The 14511-nt window shown below is 34.3% G+C and overlaps 1 protein-coding gene across 1 annotated transcript in view; it reads right to left on the bottom strand.

The window, feature by feature from the left end:
- GABRA1 (gamma-aminobutyric acid type A receptor subunit alpha1) overlaps positions 1-14511 on the bottom strand; it is a 67318-nt gene that overhangs the window by 42866 nt on the left and 9941 nt on the right. Inside the window, exon 3 of the mRNA XM_072630899.1 lies at positions 2748-2815. Coding sequence (XP_072487000.1) covers positions 2748-2815 — 68 coding nt within the window. The remainder of the gene's footprint in view (positions 1-2747; positions 2816-14511) is intronic.

The following is a 14511-nucleotide window of genomic DNA, read 5'->3' as shown; positions in this document are numbered from 1 at the left end:
TCGATAGATAGATAGATAGATAGATAGATAGATAGATAGATAGATAGATATACTTCTTGTGTCAGCATTTTATAGAAGATGGAACTGAGGAAGACTTGCCACAAGTATGACTTGCCCAAGGTCACAGAGCTAGTAAGTGCCTGAGGTCTAAAACTAAACTGAGGTATTCCTCACTCCAGGACAATTGCACTAGAGATGTTAAACTCACAGCCCACAGACAAGCTACGTGCAAAAAACTCCAGAGCATTGCTTGAAACAAATTAAAATGTAATAGGAAATTAAAATATAATAGGAACTGTTTAACAAAATACATAAAAATGTAATATGACATACTTAATGCTGATTTGTAGTTTTCTAAGCCAATATATGGCCTGCAAGGATCTACTTCTTTTTGAAATTGAGATCACTGCACTACAGCACCTACCTGCCTAGAAAGGCTAGCACATGCATACATATATATATACATGTATATATATATATATATACATGTATATATATATATATATACATATATGTACATATATATGTACATATCATTAAAAGTTAATACTGGTTGGAGATTTTGAGGTATGGTAAGACATAAATATGAGACCTCATGCCTAAGTTACAAAAGATATTAATATTTATTGTTTCCCTCTATGTTCAGCCTATTCTAGGACCTGGGCTAAGGCTCAGAGAAGACAGAAAAAGAGTTTGGTTTCTGTCATCTGATGGATCTGAGGAGATGAGACATAGATTTGAAACTATTCAAAAAAGAGAATATGATATGCATAGTCAAGCATTAGATTATGTGTTAGATCCTCAGAATTCAAGTCTGGAATTGGCTATTCTAGGGCTATATCATGAAGGAAGAATGGAGTTTGAATTTATATAGAAAAGAATTTTTATAGGCGGGAGGAAATGGGCAATGGCATGTACATAGCAATAAACTTGGTTTTGGTGCATGACAATAAGGATACTACCCAAATTGAATTTAAAGGTCTTTGTTGGGTTTAGGTGAGAAATATTGCTGAGGAGAGAAAATGAAATTAGATGAAGAGTCAAATTTCAAGACAAGGAGTTTAAAATGCAACTATTCTTCAGCTGGGTACAATTGTGACTTCTTAAATAGAGGGAGAATATTATGGAGGTGGTATTTTTAGAAGACTGTGATGATTATATGGGTAATTTTTAACAGAATGCCTATTTAATATAAAAAAATATATTTTTCTGTCTAATAAGATAGACTGATGGTTGACTAGGAACACAGTATGAGTTATATAAGAAGTGAATACAGCTGCAAAAGTGACCTTTCAGGTATCATTTCTGTAAATATTCTTGTTTTGCTGCTAAATTTTAAAAAAGTAACTTTTTAAAAGCTGAATTTGACCTATCAATAAGCTTATTATTAGATAAAGACGACATTTTGTCCTATTTTTGTCGATCACCCATTGCTAAGGCTGATGCTAGGAGCATCTTAGGTACTGTTAAGATGATACCAGCAAACAGCCATTTTAGAAAGTAGATCATAGATCTAGATCATAGATCCTGCTTAAGAATTAATCTCATCGTGTGTTTCCAGGAACTCTATGTGAAACTGATTTATCCTGTCCTTTGATCATAGTAAGAATTTGGGTGCCAAACCAAGAAATTTGACAATATACTTCAATCCCACTTGTGAGGGAAATCTGTTGCTAACTGAACACTAGACCTGATTGAAATGAACTAGTTTGTTAATATATAAGTATCTCTTTTTTCCCTCAATACTCCATGCACTTTGATTCCAAAACACCTATGACTGATTGAAGAAGACTATTTCGCCTCATGAGAAGACAACTATTCTTTGGTTATAGGTAGAAAAGCAACTTTACTTTCCAACTGGAATTCCACAAGTGAGTTCTCAAGTTCTCTTTGTAAGTGCTTTACAAAATGCCCTTTGCTTAATAAATAGTTCCAGAAAAATTATTTTTATATAAAATAAGCATTCTGTTAAAAAATTACCCATATAATCATCATAATCTTCTTAAAATACCATCTCCATAATATCCTCCCTCTTCTTAAGAAGAGTATCTATAATTAGCATAAATGGGATTGTGAAAAAGCACGTACATGTCTCAATTTGTTTCTCATTCATGAATTTACTCTGAACAGTGCTTGTCACAGTTGAAGCATTGGTTTCTTCTTGGTACAAATCCTTGTGCTGCTTTCTGTTTCCTCTTTTATCATATGTTCACTGGTTACATTCTTTTTTTTCTGTCCAGAGTAGTTTCATCAACTTCATTTTTGATTATTGTCAGATACTAGACTACAATCTAGGTACATCAGAACTCATCATCCTTTAATCAATGTCATCTTCTTTACCAAAGCTAAAATTAATAACATTCTTTTGCAGGCAATTCAGCAACCAGAACCACGTTGTGATTTGAAAATAAGCACTATAATATTCTAAAGGATTAAGTAGCTAGCATTCTTTAGTATGCCATAGTACTATATGTATATCCTGTAATACATTATTGAAATCACAGAGGCTTATCATTTAAATATCCTTGAATACAGCCTTTGCTAAGAACAATCACTGACTGTGTAGTCTGGCATTTGGGGGGAGGTGAAAAGTTTAAAAATAGATGCTTTCTTGTATAGAGCTCCTGAAGACAAGTCCTCATGCTCTAAGTTTTCTTCTCCCCTCCCCCATTTCTAAAGAATATTTTTTTCTTAAAAAAAAAAAAAAGAAACCACATTTATAAATGTGGAGTTGCAGTGTCACTCACCATATCATGGTCTGAGACAGGTCCGAAGCTGGTGACAAAGATATCAGTCTTCACTTCAGTTACACGCTCTGATGAAGCAGGAAATTGGGACAGTGAGTGTCTATCAACAATTCTCATTAGATCTCCCCACCACAAGCTCATACCCAAATGGGAAATTTATTGCCTTTGATTAGCTATTTCTAAAATTGGTTTGCAGTGTAGTCTTGATAATTTAATGCTTACACAGGAAATTTCACAGTTAATATTTTCAGCAAGGAAGAAAGTTGAAACATGCCACTTTGAGACACAGTATAATATTTTGCTAAATTCTCACCAAGGATTCTTGGTAAGGACTCCATTGATTTCCATGATTGTCCAATCAATTATTTATTAATGGACAAACATGCTGTCACTAATTATACAAAAAGTCCACCTCATGTGTTACAGCCAAAATAAATCAAGTGTATATATTTTGTTTTCAATTTCTATTGCTGCCATATGTTTATCAGCTTTGTTTCTGAATATATCCCTCCTCACCGCACTAAACAGAAGATCATCACTTGAAACAAAGAGTGAAAAAAGTTCAGAAAAAATCCAACCAACAACTGACTCTGATAGCATATTCAAGGTTCCATATTTGTAGTACCTCACTTCTTCAAAGAAAAGAGGGAGGAACATTTTCACATTTTTTTTAATGTGGGCTATCCTTAATCATTACAATGACACTGAATCCAATTCTGCTTTGCCCAATTCTTTCTGTTGAAAATTTGATAGTTTAATGTTAGACTTCTTACACGTTGATCCACATTGTCATGCAATTTGACTAATTTTCTAGAGGCACATTCTATATGTTTGGGAACCTTATTCTCTTTAACACAATGTTGCAATTTATCAATGTCTATTTTTATGTACTCAGTTGTAGCCAAACGATCTAAATTATTCCTTGAGAAAATCTGCCTTAACTTCTTCTGATGTCTTCAAAGTTGGCAACAAATAATACATACTTTATGGCACACAAACTGTTCATTTAATAGAAAACATTTGAAGTTCAACTTGATTTTATTTTATTGGCCTTTGGTGTCATATATATCAACCAATAAACTGCACTTTATTGCAGTGTTGTGACATTTTTAAACATAAACAGTGACATTTCCTAAGAAATACAGTAGCAGTAGAGGAAATAGAGTAGTGTTATTTACATAAAAGAAAAAAAATTGTTGAAGTACTTTAAAAGCAACTGCTTGTGCATGCATGTATTAGATTACACAATACTCATGCTTTGATTACCATCAGTCACAATTTAGCAGGTCAGTATGTTTATTAGAATAACTACATATCTGACATAAAATGTAAAAATGGAATGCTAAGATCAAGTTACCATTTATTTCTTTTATACTATTTGTAATATTAATATGGAATATGTGAATATAACATTAGTATCTAACAATATCACATGTAATTGCTATCTAATAATTTTTTACTAGACTATGTCTGGCAAATTTCTGGAGAAAATTCCCTAATGGAATCATGTAATTTAGTTCAATTTCATGAAATTCCAGAAATATTTAAGTAATATGTACAAGCCACTCTGCTGGGTCCTGGAAATTTGCAGGCAAAAATAAAACAGCCCTTTCCCTCAAAAAAACTTCTGTTCTATCACAGAGATGAAACATGAGCACAAATGAGTAGAGTACCCAGAAAACAGAGAAGAGAGCAAGAGCAATGGGAGATATTATGGAAGACTTCATTGGAAAGATGCTACCTGAGCAAAGTTTTGCAGGAAGAAAAAGGATTCTGAAAAAGCAGAGATGGAGAATCTGGTGCAGGCTCTTAATTGTGCACATGCACAGAGGCAAGAGAATATGGTATATTTAAAACCTCTTAAAAACTGTCTAATATGATTGGGTCCAAGAAAATTCAGTCTCTCTTCACTTCTGGCTGCTGCAGGGTTGCCTCCAAAAATATAAATATGGGGTAGCCAAAGAAAATTGGATTGTTACTTGATGATACTACATTTCCACTTCTTGCTTCCAGATAATCAGATTGAATTTGGAGGCAGAATTGTAATCTTATTCAATACTCCTAATATCAATCTGAGATGTCATCCTGGTCTTACTGTCCAGTCTCATACTAGAATGATAGGTTAGTTGAGCTGCATTACTGTTTCTTGAAATCAAAATAGACTTAATCAAAAACTTATCCTGTACTGGCATAATTTTAGAAGAAATTTGATACTGAAAGCCACCTTGAAGCAAAAAACATGTTGTTATTCTGTTCTACAAGAACAATGATTTGAGCAGTTAAAGCATGATCCATCCTGTCTTTAACAAAATGGATATACATGTATGGTTATCCTGAAAGTACTGTTTTCTGATGGTACATAAAACATGTTAAAATATTAGCCATATTTTTATTCTTAAATGGTCAAAATAGATAGAATTTTTCATTGAAAAGAGCAAGAAGTGATTAATTGATGTCTTCATTATTTATCTAGGTAAACAAACATTAAAGTGCAATATGTGTGCTAATACTTCAATATTATATTTTTTGTCATTATTACAGTTATATTGAAAAAAGAAGTTGTCCAATATTCATGTAGATCTTGCAATGACTGGAACTTCCAGTTTAACATTTGACTAGTTATATGATTCAACTTTGCTTTGTTTCTAAGTCTGAAAGTCAGTATTATTCTCAATAGTATAATTACCAGTTAGGATAAAGTGACATGTATGGGCTGGAGATGATGGTAATCTTTGTCAGCTTTTACTTTTGCATCAATAAATTCAAATGGAAGATTCACTTACATACGTTTGATTAACACAGCTGGCTTATTGATCTCTGTCTACACACATGCACATTCCAGGCAACTTGAGGTAGGTGCATTTGGTCTGTCCACTGCCATTAATTACACTAGTCAAAGTGAAGTTTGCTATCTGTACTTTTTCGTAGCCCCAAGGTTTTTGTGGGAAGTAATTAGCTCCATTAACAGTTCATTCCCAAAGATTTTAGTATCTAAGATTTATTAGCTTCCACAATGATATAATGCTCAAGAAGCAAGGAGATCACTGTTTCAAATAATATAAGTAACTGAAAAAAGTGCCAACCACAAATAGTCCGGATAACTTTATGAAGAATAGTTCATACTAAATTAAATTCACTTAATTAGAGATGGGGTTCCTAGATAGTAAGTCAAAGGAGTATTGGCAGTGTAGCTTACCTAAACTGTATTCAGCCTTGAAGTCTGTTCGTAGGGACAAATTGCAGTAAATAGGGTAAATAATAGCATAATTGAAAACAGTGTTAATTGAATGGACAGACTCAAAGACTAATCATCAATATTCAATGGCAACTTGAACTTTTGTCAGTGTCCCAATACCCAGCTGAATTGTGATATGCTGTTGTACATATATCCCGTTGAGCTAGTCACTGGCTGTATATTTATACATACGAGTGCATGTGTGTTTCTGTGTAGTATGACATAGTGGAATGAGAAATAGAAATAAGACCTCAAAATCAGGAAAACTTTGGTTCAAGTCTTACTTTTGATATACACATCGGTTGCTTGTCCTTGGGCAAGTAAGCTCTCTAAGAATGTTTGTTACATGCATAATGGGTATCACATTGCTTGCCTTTTAAATGAATAGGGGAGAAGCTGGAGGGAGGGAGAACATTTGGAACTCAAATTATAAAAAAGATCTTAAAATTTTTAAAGGGAACACTATATATAACAAAATAGGTACCTATTTGCATCGGTCTATGAAGCTTTCTCATCCAAGAGTTGCCTATATAGAGGGAATGTGAGTTGCCACAATTGCACTGGGAACTCATTACACTAATAAAATCACATCACTTAAAAAGAGTGTGAGGATTAGGGAGAGCCAAGATGGTGGAGTAAAGTCAGGGACTTACCTGATCTCTCCCCTAAACCCCTCTAAATACCCTAAATAATGATTCTAAACAAATTCTAGAGAGGCAGAACTCACAAAAAGATGAAGTGAAATAATTTTCCATCCCAATACAACTTAGCAGGTCAGCAGGATGTACCAGAGTGAGAGAAGAGCTCAGTCCCATGCAGGCTGCACCAGCATAGCCCAAGTTCCAGCAAACCCAGAGCAGGCTTTGAAGCAACTGAATCAGTGGCAGCAGTGGTATTTTCCAGACCTCTCAGCCCATAGACAGTAATAAGGTTGGGCAACTGATCAAAAGCAGATTTAAATGAGTCCCCTTGCTTATATCAGGGTCAGGACTCTGTCGCATTGCCTGTACTTGGATCTGGATTGCAGTTCTGGGTCTTAATGCTAGGGCAAGGAGGAGTACAAACACACTAGAGCTTGTAGCTACAGGGGAACAGGAACCATGATCTCTGTTCCAAGGTGGTAAAGAGTGCTTGTGGTCACTCACAGAGCAGTGCACAGTACAGGACAGTAGAAAACACACCTCTGTCTAGATTGTGGGTATGGGGGAGGACCTGCAGCTTTGAGGCTACATATGACTTTACAAGTCCCTATGTATAGCCTTTAAGTGAGTCCAAAGTGCTACAGGGAAAAATAATCATTTTATTAAGAGGATTTGTTCTGTGAAATTTGGATTCAGCGAAAGGGCTGGACTTGACCTAGAGGGCCACATGTGGCCTTGAGGTCACAAGTTCCCTATCCCTGAACTAGATCATACCACATTGAAAGAGCCAAAAAATTATAGGTACCCAGAGTTACCTATGAAAACAGCTGCACAGAAACACTAAAGCTTGGGAGAGTGCACCCTCCACTTGGGAAGCAGAGTTCCACTTTAGCATAGAGTTCAAAGTCAAGAGTATGCACCCCAGTTGCTCATGCAGATTATTTGTGCCCAACCTGTGGTAGAGCATTCCAACCTCATCTTGGTCTGATCAGCCACAATGGAACACACTGAAACTTACTCTAGCATAGGGATGTCATTTTGATCCTCCTTGAGAATGAAGAACAACCACCAACCAAAAGTCAAGAAATAGGCAGGAAAATGGGCAAACAACAGAAAAAAACAATTTTGACCATAGAAAGTTACTATGGTAACAAGGAAAATCAAAATGTATATTTCTACATGGGAAAAAAATAATAAACTTAAAATTGATCCATCCAAAGCCTCAGAGAAAAATATGAATTGGTCTCAGGTTATGGAAGAGTTCAAGAAGGATTTTATAAGAAAGGTAGAGGAAAAATTGGGAAAAGAAACAAGAGTGATGCAAGAAAAAGAACCAATAGCTTGTAAGGAAGTCACAAAAAAACTGAAGAAAATAGCACCTTAAAAGTAGAATAGGTCAAATGAAAAAAGAGACCCAAAAATGCAATTAAGAGAAGATTTACTTGAAAAGGATACTTGTCCAAATGGATAAAAAGATAAAGAAAAATTCACTGACATGAAGAACTCGTTAAAATGTAGAATTGGCCAAATGGAAAATGGAGTACAAAAGCTCACTGAAGTAAATAATTCCTTAAAAGTTAGAATTCAGCAAGTGGAAGCTAATAATTTTATGAGACATCTAGAAACAATCAAGCAAAAGCAAAAGAATGAAAAACTAGAACATATGAAATCTCACTGGAAAAACAATTGACCTGGAAAATAGATCCATGAGAAATAATTTAAGAATTATTGGACTACCTGAAAGGCATGATTAAAAAAGAAGCTTAGATTTCATCTTTCAATAAGTTATTGGGGAAAACTGCCCTGATACTCTAGAACCAGAGGGTATAATCAACAATGAAAGAATCACCTCCTGAAAGAGATCCCAAAATGAAAATTTCCAGGAATATTATAGTCAAATTCCAGACCTCTATCATCAAGGAGAAAATACTGCAAGCAGCCAGAAAGAAGCAAAGAAAGAAAGGCACAGGCAGGAAAACAAAGGATTTAACAGTTTCTACATTAAAGAATCATGGGGCTTGGAATATGATACTCCAGACAACAAAAGAGCTAGGAGTATAACCAAGAATCATCTACACAGAAAAAATGAATATAGTCCTTCAGGAAGAAAAATGTATATCCAATGAAATAGAGGACTTTCAAGCATTCCTGATGAAAAGGACAGAGCTAAAGAGGTGGTGTAAATATAAGATTCAAAAGAAGCATAAAAAAGATAAATAGGAAAGAGAAATCATAAGAGATTTGATAAAGTTACACTGTTTATATTCTTACATAGGAAAATTATATTTGTAACTCATAAAATCTTTCTTATAACTAGGGCAGTTAGAATGAATATACAAAGATAGAAGGCTGAAGTATGATTTAAATATGATGATATGATTATTAAAAAAACTAAATTAAATTAAAGGATGAGAAAGAAAAATGCACGGGGAGAAGGGAAAGGCAGAGATAGAATGTGATAAATTATCTGACATAAAAGAGGCCTGAAAGAAATTTTACAGTTCAGGGGGAAATGAAGGAAGCAAAGAGAGGAGCACATAAATCTTATTCTTGTTGGAATTGGCTCAAATAGGGAATAATAAACACACTAAGTTGGGTGTAGAAATCTATCTCACCATAAAGGAAGGAAGGAAGGGGAGGGGATAAAAGAATGAGGAGATCTGATAGAAGGGAGGGCAGTTTGGGGGAGGTAAAAGTCAGAAGCAAAACCATTTTGAGAATGGATAGGGTAAAAGGAGATAGAGAATAAGATAAACCGTGAGAAAATTGGTTGGTGGGATATACATAGTTGGTAATCATTACTGTGAAAAAATAATACAGTGATTTTTTTTCTGATAAAGACTTTATTCCTTGAACATATAGAAACTTGAGCTATGTTTATACAACTAAGAGCTATTTCTCAATTGATAAAAGGTCAAAGGTTATGAACAAATGGTTTTCAAAGAAATCAAAGCTATCTATACTCATATAAAAATGGTCTAAATCACTGCTGAAGAGAGAAATGAAAATTAAAACAACTCTGACCTACTACCTCACACCACTCAGGTAGCTAATATGACAGAAAAGGAAAAAGACAGATGTTGGAGAAGATGTGGGAAAATTAAAACACTAATGTATTGTTGGCAAAGTTGTATACTGATTCAACCATTTTGAAAAGCAATTTGGAATTTTATAGCCCAAAGGGCTATAAAATCATTCATACCTTTTGATCAAGCAATACAACTGCTAGATCTATATCCCAAAGAGATAAAAGAAAATTATCTATGGGTACAAAAATATTAATAGCAGCACTTTTAGTGGTGGCAAAGAATTGAAAATTGAGATAATATCCATTGATTGGGGAATGGCTGAACAAGTTGTATATGATTGGAATACGATAGGGAATGGTATGGTGCTTTAAGAAATGATGAGCAGGATGCCCTCAGAAAAATATGGAAAGATGTACATGAACTGACGCTGAGTGAAATGAGCAGAATCAGGAGAACACTGTACACAATAACAACAGTATTGCATGATGATCTACTATTAGTAACTTAGTTATTCTTAACAATACAATGATCAAGACAGTGTTGTAGGACTTAACAATGAAAGGTGCTAGCCATCTCCAGAGAAAGAACAGGTAAAAGCCTGAATGCACATTGAAGATATTTTTTCCTTACTTTATTTTTCTGGGTTTTTTTCTGTTTACTTTCACATAATGACTTACATGGAAATGTGTTTTTCATGACTTCACATGTATAACCTATGTCAAATTTCTTGCCTTCTCAATGAGGAGGGAAAGGAAGGGAGGGAGAATTTTTTTCAAAATTTGAAGAAAAAAAGGAATATTGGGATTTTTTTTTCATATAATTGAAAAAATAAAATATTAAACAAGATTTTAAAAGTGGAGTGTTGTGTCTATCTATGATTCTGGGCATATATCTGATATAAAGTATGTGTAATATACCATAGTCTAATAGCATATATAGTAATGTGAGTATGTGTTTATATATATATATATATATATATATATATGTGTGTGTGTGTGTGTGTGTGTGTGTGTGTGTGTGTGTGTGTGTGTGTGTGTTATACACATACAACAAAATATAATATGGGCCTTTGGATTTTCCATGGGGAATGTAGGGTATAAGAAACCCTAGATTGGAGATGGAGGAATAACACAAAGATGAGTAGAGGGCATAGTAAGAACACTGTCTATATTCTCAGTATCTGATATCTTAGTTGGAAGGATCACAGATGAGTTTGGTTTTAGGAAGAAGAGAAGAAAAGGGCACAGTTGAGTACCCATACCACTGTCCTTTGTGACTTAGCTCATTACAAGCAATCTAAAATTACTAAGGTAGATATGTCTCAGTGCAGAATGTAAGAGGATATCAGAAAGTCTCCCATTTAAAAAATTCCTTTCCCTATCACATAATTAGAGCTAATCATTTCACAATTAGAAGTAAAAAGGAGAGTTAATACTTTGGTATGAATGAATTGCAATCAGAACATAATATAATTTCATATTACTTCCTGCTTTGAGGAAATTTTCTTTTGAACAAATCAGAAAACTGGAAAATTCTGGAGTTTGAAATACAGAGCAGAAATACAAGTGAAGGGAGGACTAGGTGAAGAGAAGGATGGAGATATTTAGAAAACAATGATTTTGTCAGCCTTGTGAATATCTTGACTTTGATTCACACAAATGAAAATCTGCCTTTGACTTTCTCTTATTTATTGAATGCTCTTAATTGGGCATAATCTTAATAACATCTTTACCAAGGATGATATGGTTCCATAGTTCCAAATAACAGGAAGTAGAATCTTTGGTGTATAAGTTATTTGCTCATCCTTCATTGTTGAAGAAGACCATGCCATCAGAGAAATGATGACATGATTTGCACTTGACTTCACTTTTTTGGGGGTTTTTTGAGTAAGGGAGGGCTATGCAGGTCACCAGCCTCACTTCTCTTCCAGAGTCATCTCAATCCTGTGACCAGATATTCATCAGGATGACTGGAGATGACCCAGGATGAGGCGATTGGGGTTAAGCGACTTGCCCAAGGTCACACAGTTAGTGAATGTCAGGTACTTGAGGTGAGATTTGGACTCAGGTCCTCCTGACTCCCGCACTGGTGCTGTATCCACTGTACCACTGGTGTGTATGTGGAGGAAAGGAGAGGCATTAACTACTATATTCTATTGTGAGGAGACAGAGGTCATTTAGCTTTCAATGAATGATTGTTCCTTGGAAATAACATTCAAAATACATGAAAGAAAGTCAAAATTAAAATCATGATCATTCCTTATTTTTTCAGGAATGTCATCTCATGATCAGAACTTGGCTTGGAAGCATAGTCAGTGTTTGATAAACCCTCCCAAAGGGAGGTTCAGTTTAGTCACACTGGCAGTGAGAGATGACTATGGCATAGGTATGGAAATCTGATCCCATGTGAAAAGGTCATATAGATGATTGTGTTTGATATTCATGGCAGCTGTTCTCATTGCACAAGCTCTAATTTTTTAACTTTTCTGGCACTGTATCAATGATTCTGCCTAAACTTGGAAGCTCTTTGGAATTGATCAGACATATGGCTTAAAATGCAGTTTAAAAATTAAAAATGGTAAGGGCAAGAGGTTTTCTTAATGAGCTAGAGAATTCCTTAGAGTTATCTAAAATGGAATGGTTAGCATATTGAGATAGAGAGTTTTTGATAACTAACAGTATTTTAACTGAATTTGAATATTCTCCTTATAAGGATACTGGAGGAAGTATTATTACAATGAACAATGAGGGCAGACCTGATAATCTCTAAAGTCTACATCCAACAGTTATGTGCTGCATACCAGAGACAATGAGTGAGAATTGCTTTAAGTTCTAAATTTATCTATGTTTTATTTAACTTCTCCCCAAAAAATAAAGTTCATAATAATTTTAAAGAAGTTTGCAAGATTAGCAGTCTCATGAATCATTTTCATAATGGTTTTACATCCTCTTTTACTTAGGAATACAATAAATTTGTATAACAATAAAGTTAAGTACAACTCTGTTGGAGAGAACAATATTTGAAATAGTTTCAAACATGTTATCTCCAAGTTGGAGTTTCAAACGAATGTTCATATTAAATAAAGAGGTACCTAAACACAAGTCTGCCAATGTTTTCACACTTTTGGGCTCACTCAGCCACACTCAGGGAAAATATTTTTTAAAAGTGTCTTAATATTCATTTATGTTTGTTTGCTTTTTAAAGAGTTTTAGTTGGCAACAAATTCAACATGAATAAAGTATTGCATGAACTTCTCAGAAAGATGATGCAATGATAGGACACATTTCTAAAAGTAAATTCTCCTGAGTTTCCTATCACTAGAAATTTTCAAGTAGGAAATGCATAATCCTTTATCACATAATGGAATTCTTTCATCATGTAAGAACTTGATCTAGATCATCTCTGAGGCTCCTTCCAATTCCAATAGCTTTTGATTCATAAATCAAAGATGACTTGTTTAACCTGGGAAAAAAACTTAGAAACTCCATCGGATTTGGAGTTTTAATAACCTCAGTGGTACATATTTATACAAATTCACAAAATTTTACTTTTCAGTAGTATTAAAAAGCACTTCATTTTTGACCACATGTAGTAAGCTCTAATTGTAACTAGTATTTCCCTTTCATTCTTTCAGAGACAATTCTCGCAAATTATGAAACTTTTGTTTTTGAAAAAAGAAGTAAAGAATACACCAAGATCTTACTGGAATTTTATTTTTTAAATCAGAGTATGTTTTGAGATAAGTACATGTTCACCTCAATATTCTTCACCTTCTACATATACAAAATATTGCTGATTATGATTAATCTACAGGACCATGACTCTGAGATAGTCCATGATCCTAATTCATGTATACTGCACCTAATAAGGCAGAAAGGAGATTTAGATGCTTTCAAAATATTTTCAAGATTTCAAAATATTCAACTGAAAAACAAGAGCCTTGAGTTACTCAGAATATAAAGTTCACACACACAAAGATCCCATCCTATGAGAATTTCAATCAATTCTTGTTTCCTATACAGCTTTATTTTCAAGATTATAGCAAATATTTAACATGTATGGAACATGAATGATAAATTCTCATCCTGGGTGATACAAGCAATGTAATTTTTTCCCTAAGTTCCCACTTCTAAATTTCTGGCTTAAGTATAAAAATTCATTGAATTTCAGGTAGACAGACTAAAGATAAACCTTCCCAAGTCCAGCGAGAAGCAGGAATATTTTTTCTTTAGCTGAGAACTTTTTACTCAATCACAGACTGTACTAGGGGCAACTTCCTAGTTGGGTCCCCAAAGTAAGTGGAATTATTAACAGGCTTACATTCATCAAGTGCAGCTATACTTTTTTCCCCTCAGTCCTCCATGACATAGAAAGGTCAGGTTTCTAAATCATTTAGCTAAATATTGCGGTAATATAACCAATGATGAGAAATAAGATAAATGCCCCAATTGATAAATGGTCAAAGGATATGAACAGGCAGTTTTCAGAGGATGAAATTAAAGCTATCAATAGTCATATGAAAAAATGTTTTAAATCACTATTGATTAGAGAGATGCAAATCAAAACAACTCTGAAATACCACATCACACACATCAGATTGGCTAACATGACAACACAGAATGATGATAAGTGTTGGAGAAGACGTGGGAGAGTTGAAAAAATAACTCATTGTTGGTGGAGCTGTGAGCTGATCCAACCATTCTGGAGAGCAATTTGGAACTATGCCCAAAGGTCTACAAAAATTTGCATACCTTTTCACCCAGCAATAATATTTCTAAGACTCTATCCTCAAGAGATCATAAAAGTGGGAAAGGGTCCTTCATGTACAAAAATATTTATAGTAGCGTTCTTTGTGGTGG

This window comes from Notamacropus eugenii, chromosome 1 (genome assembly GCF_028372415.1).
Source record: "Notamacropus eugenii isolate mMacEug1 chromosome 1, mMacEug1.pri_v2, whole genome shotgun sequence".
Classification (NCBI taxonomy): Eukaryota; Metazoa; Chordata; class Mammalia; order Diprotodontia; family Macropodidae; genus Notamacropus; species Notamacropus eugenii.
This window is presented reverse-complemented; position numbering and strand designations above follow the sequence as displayed.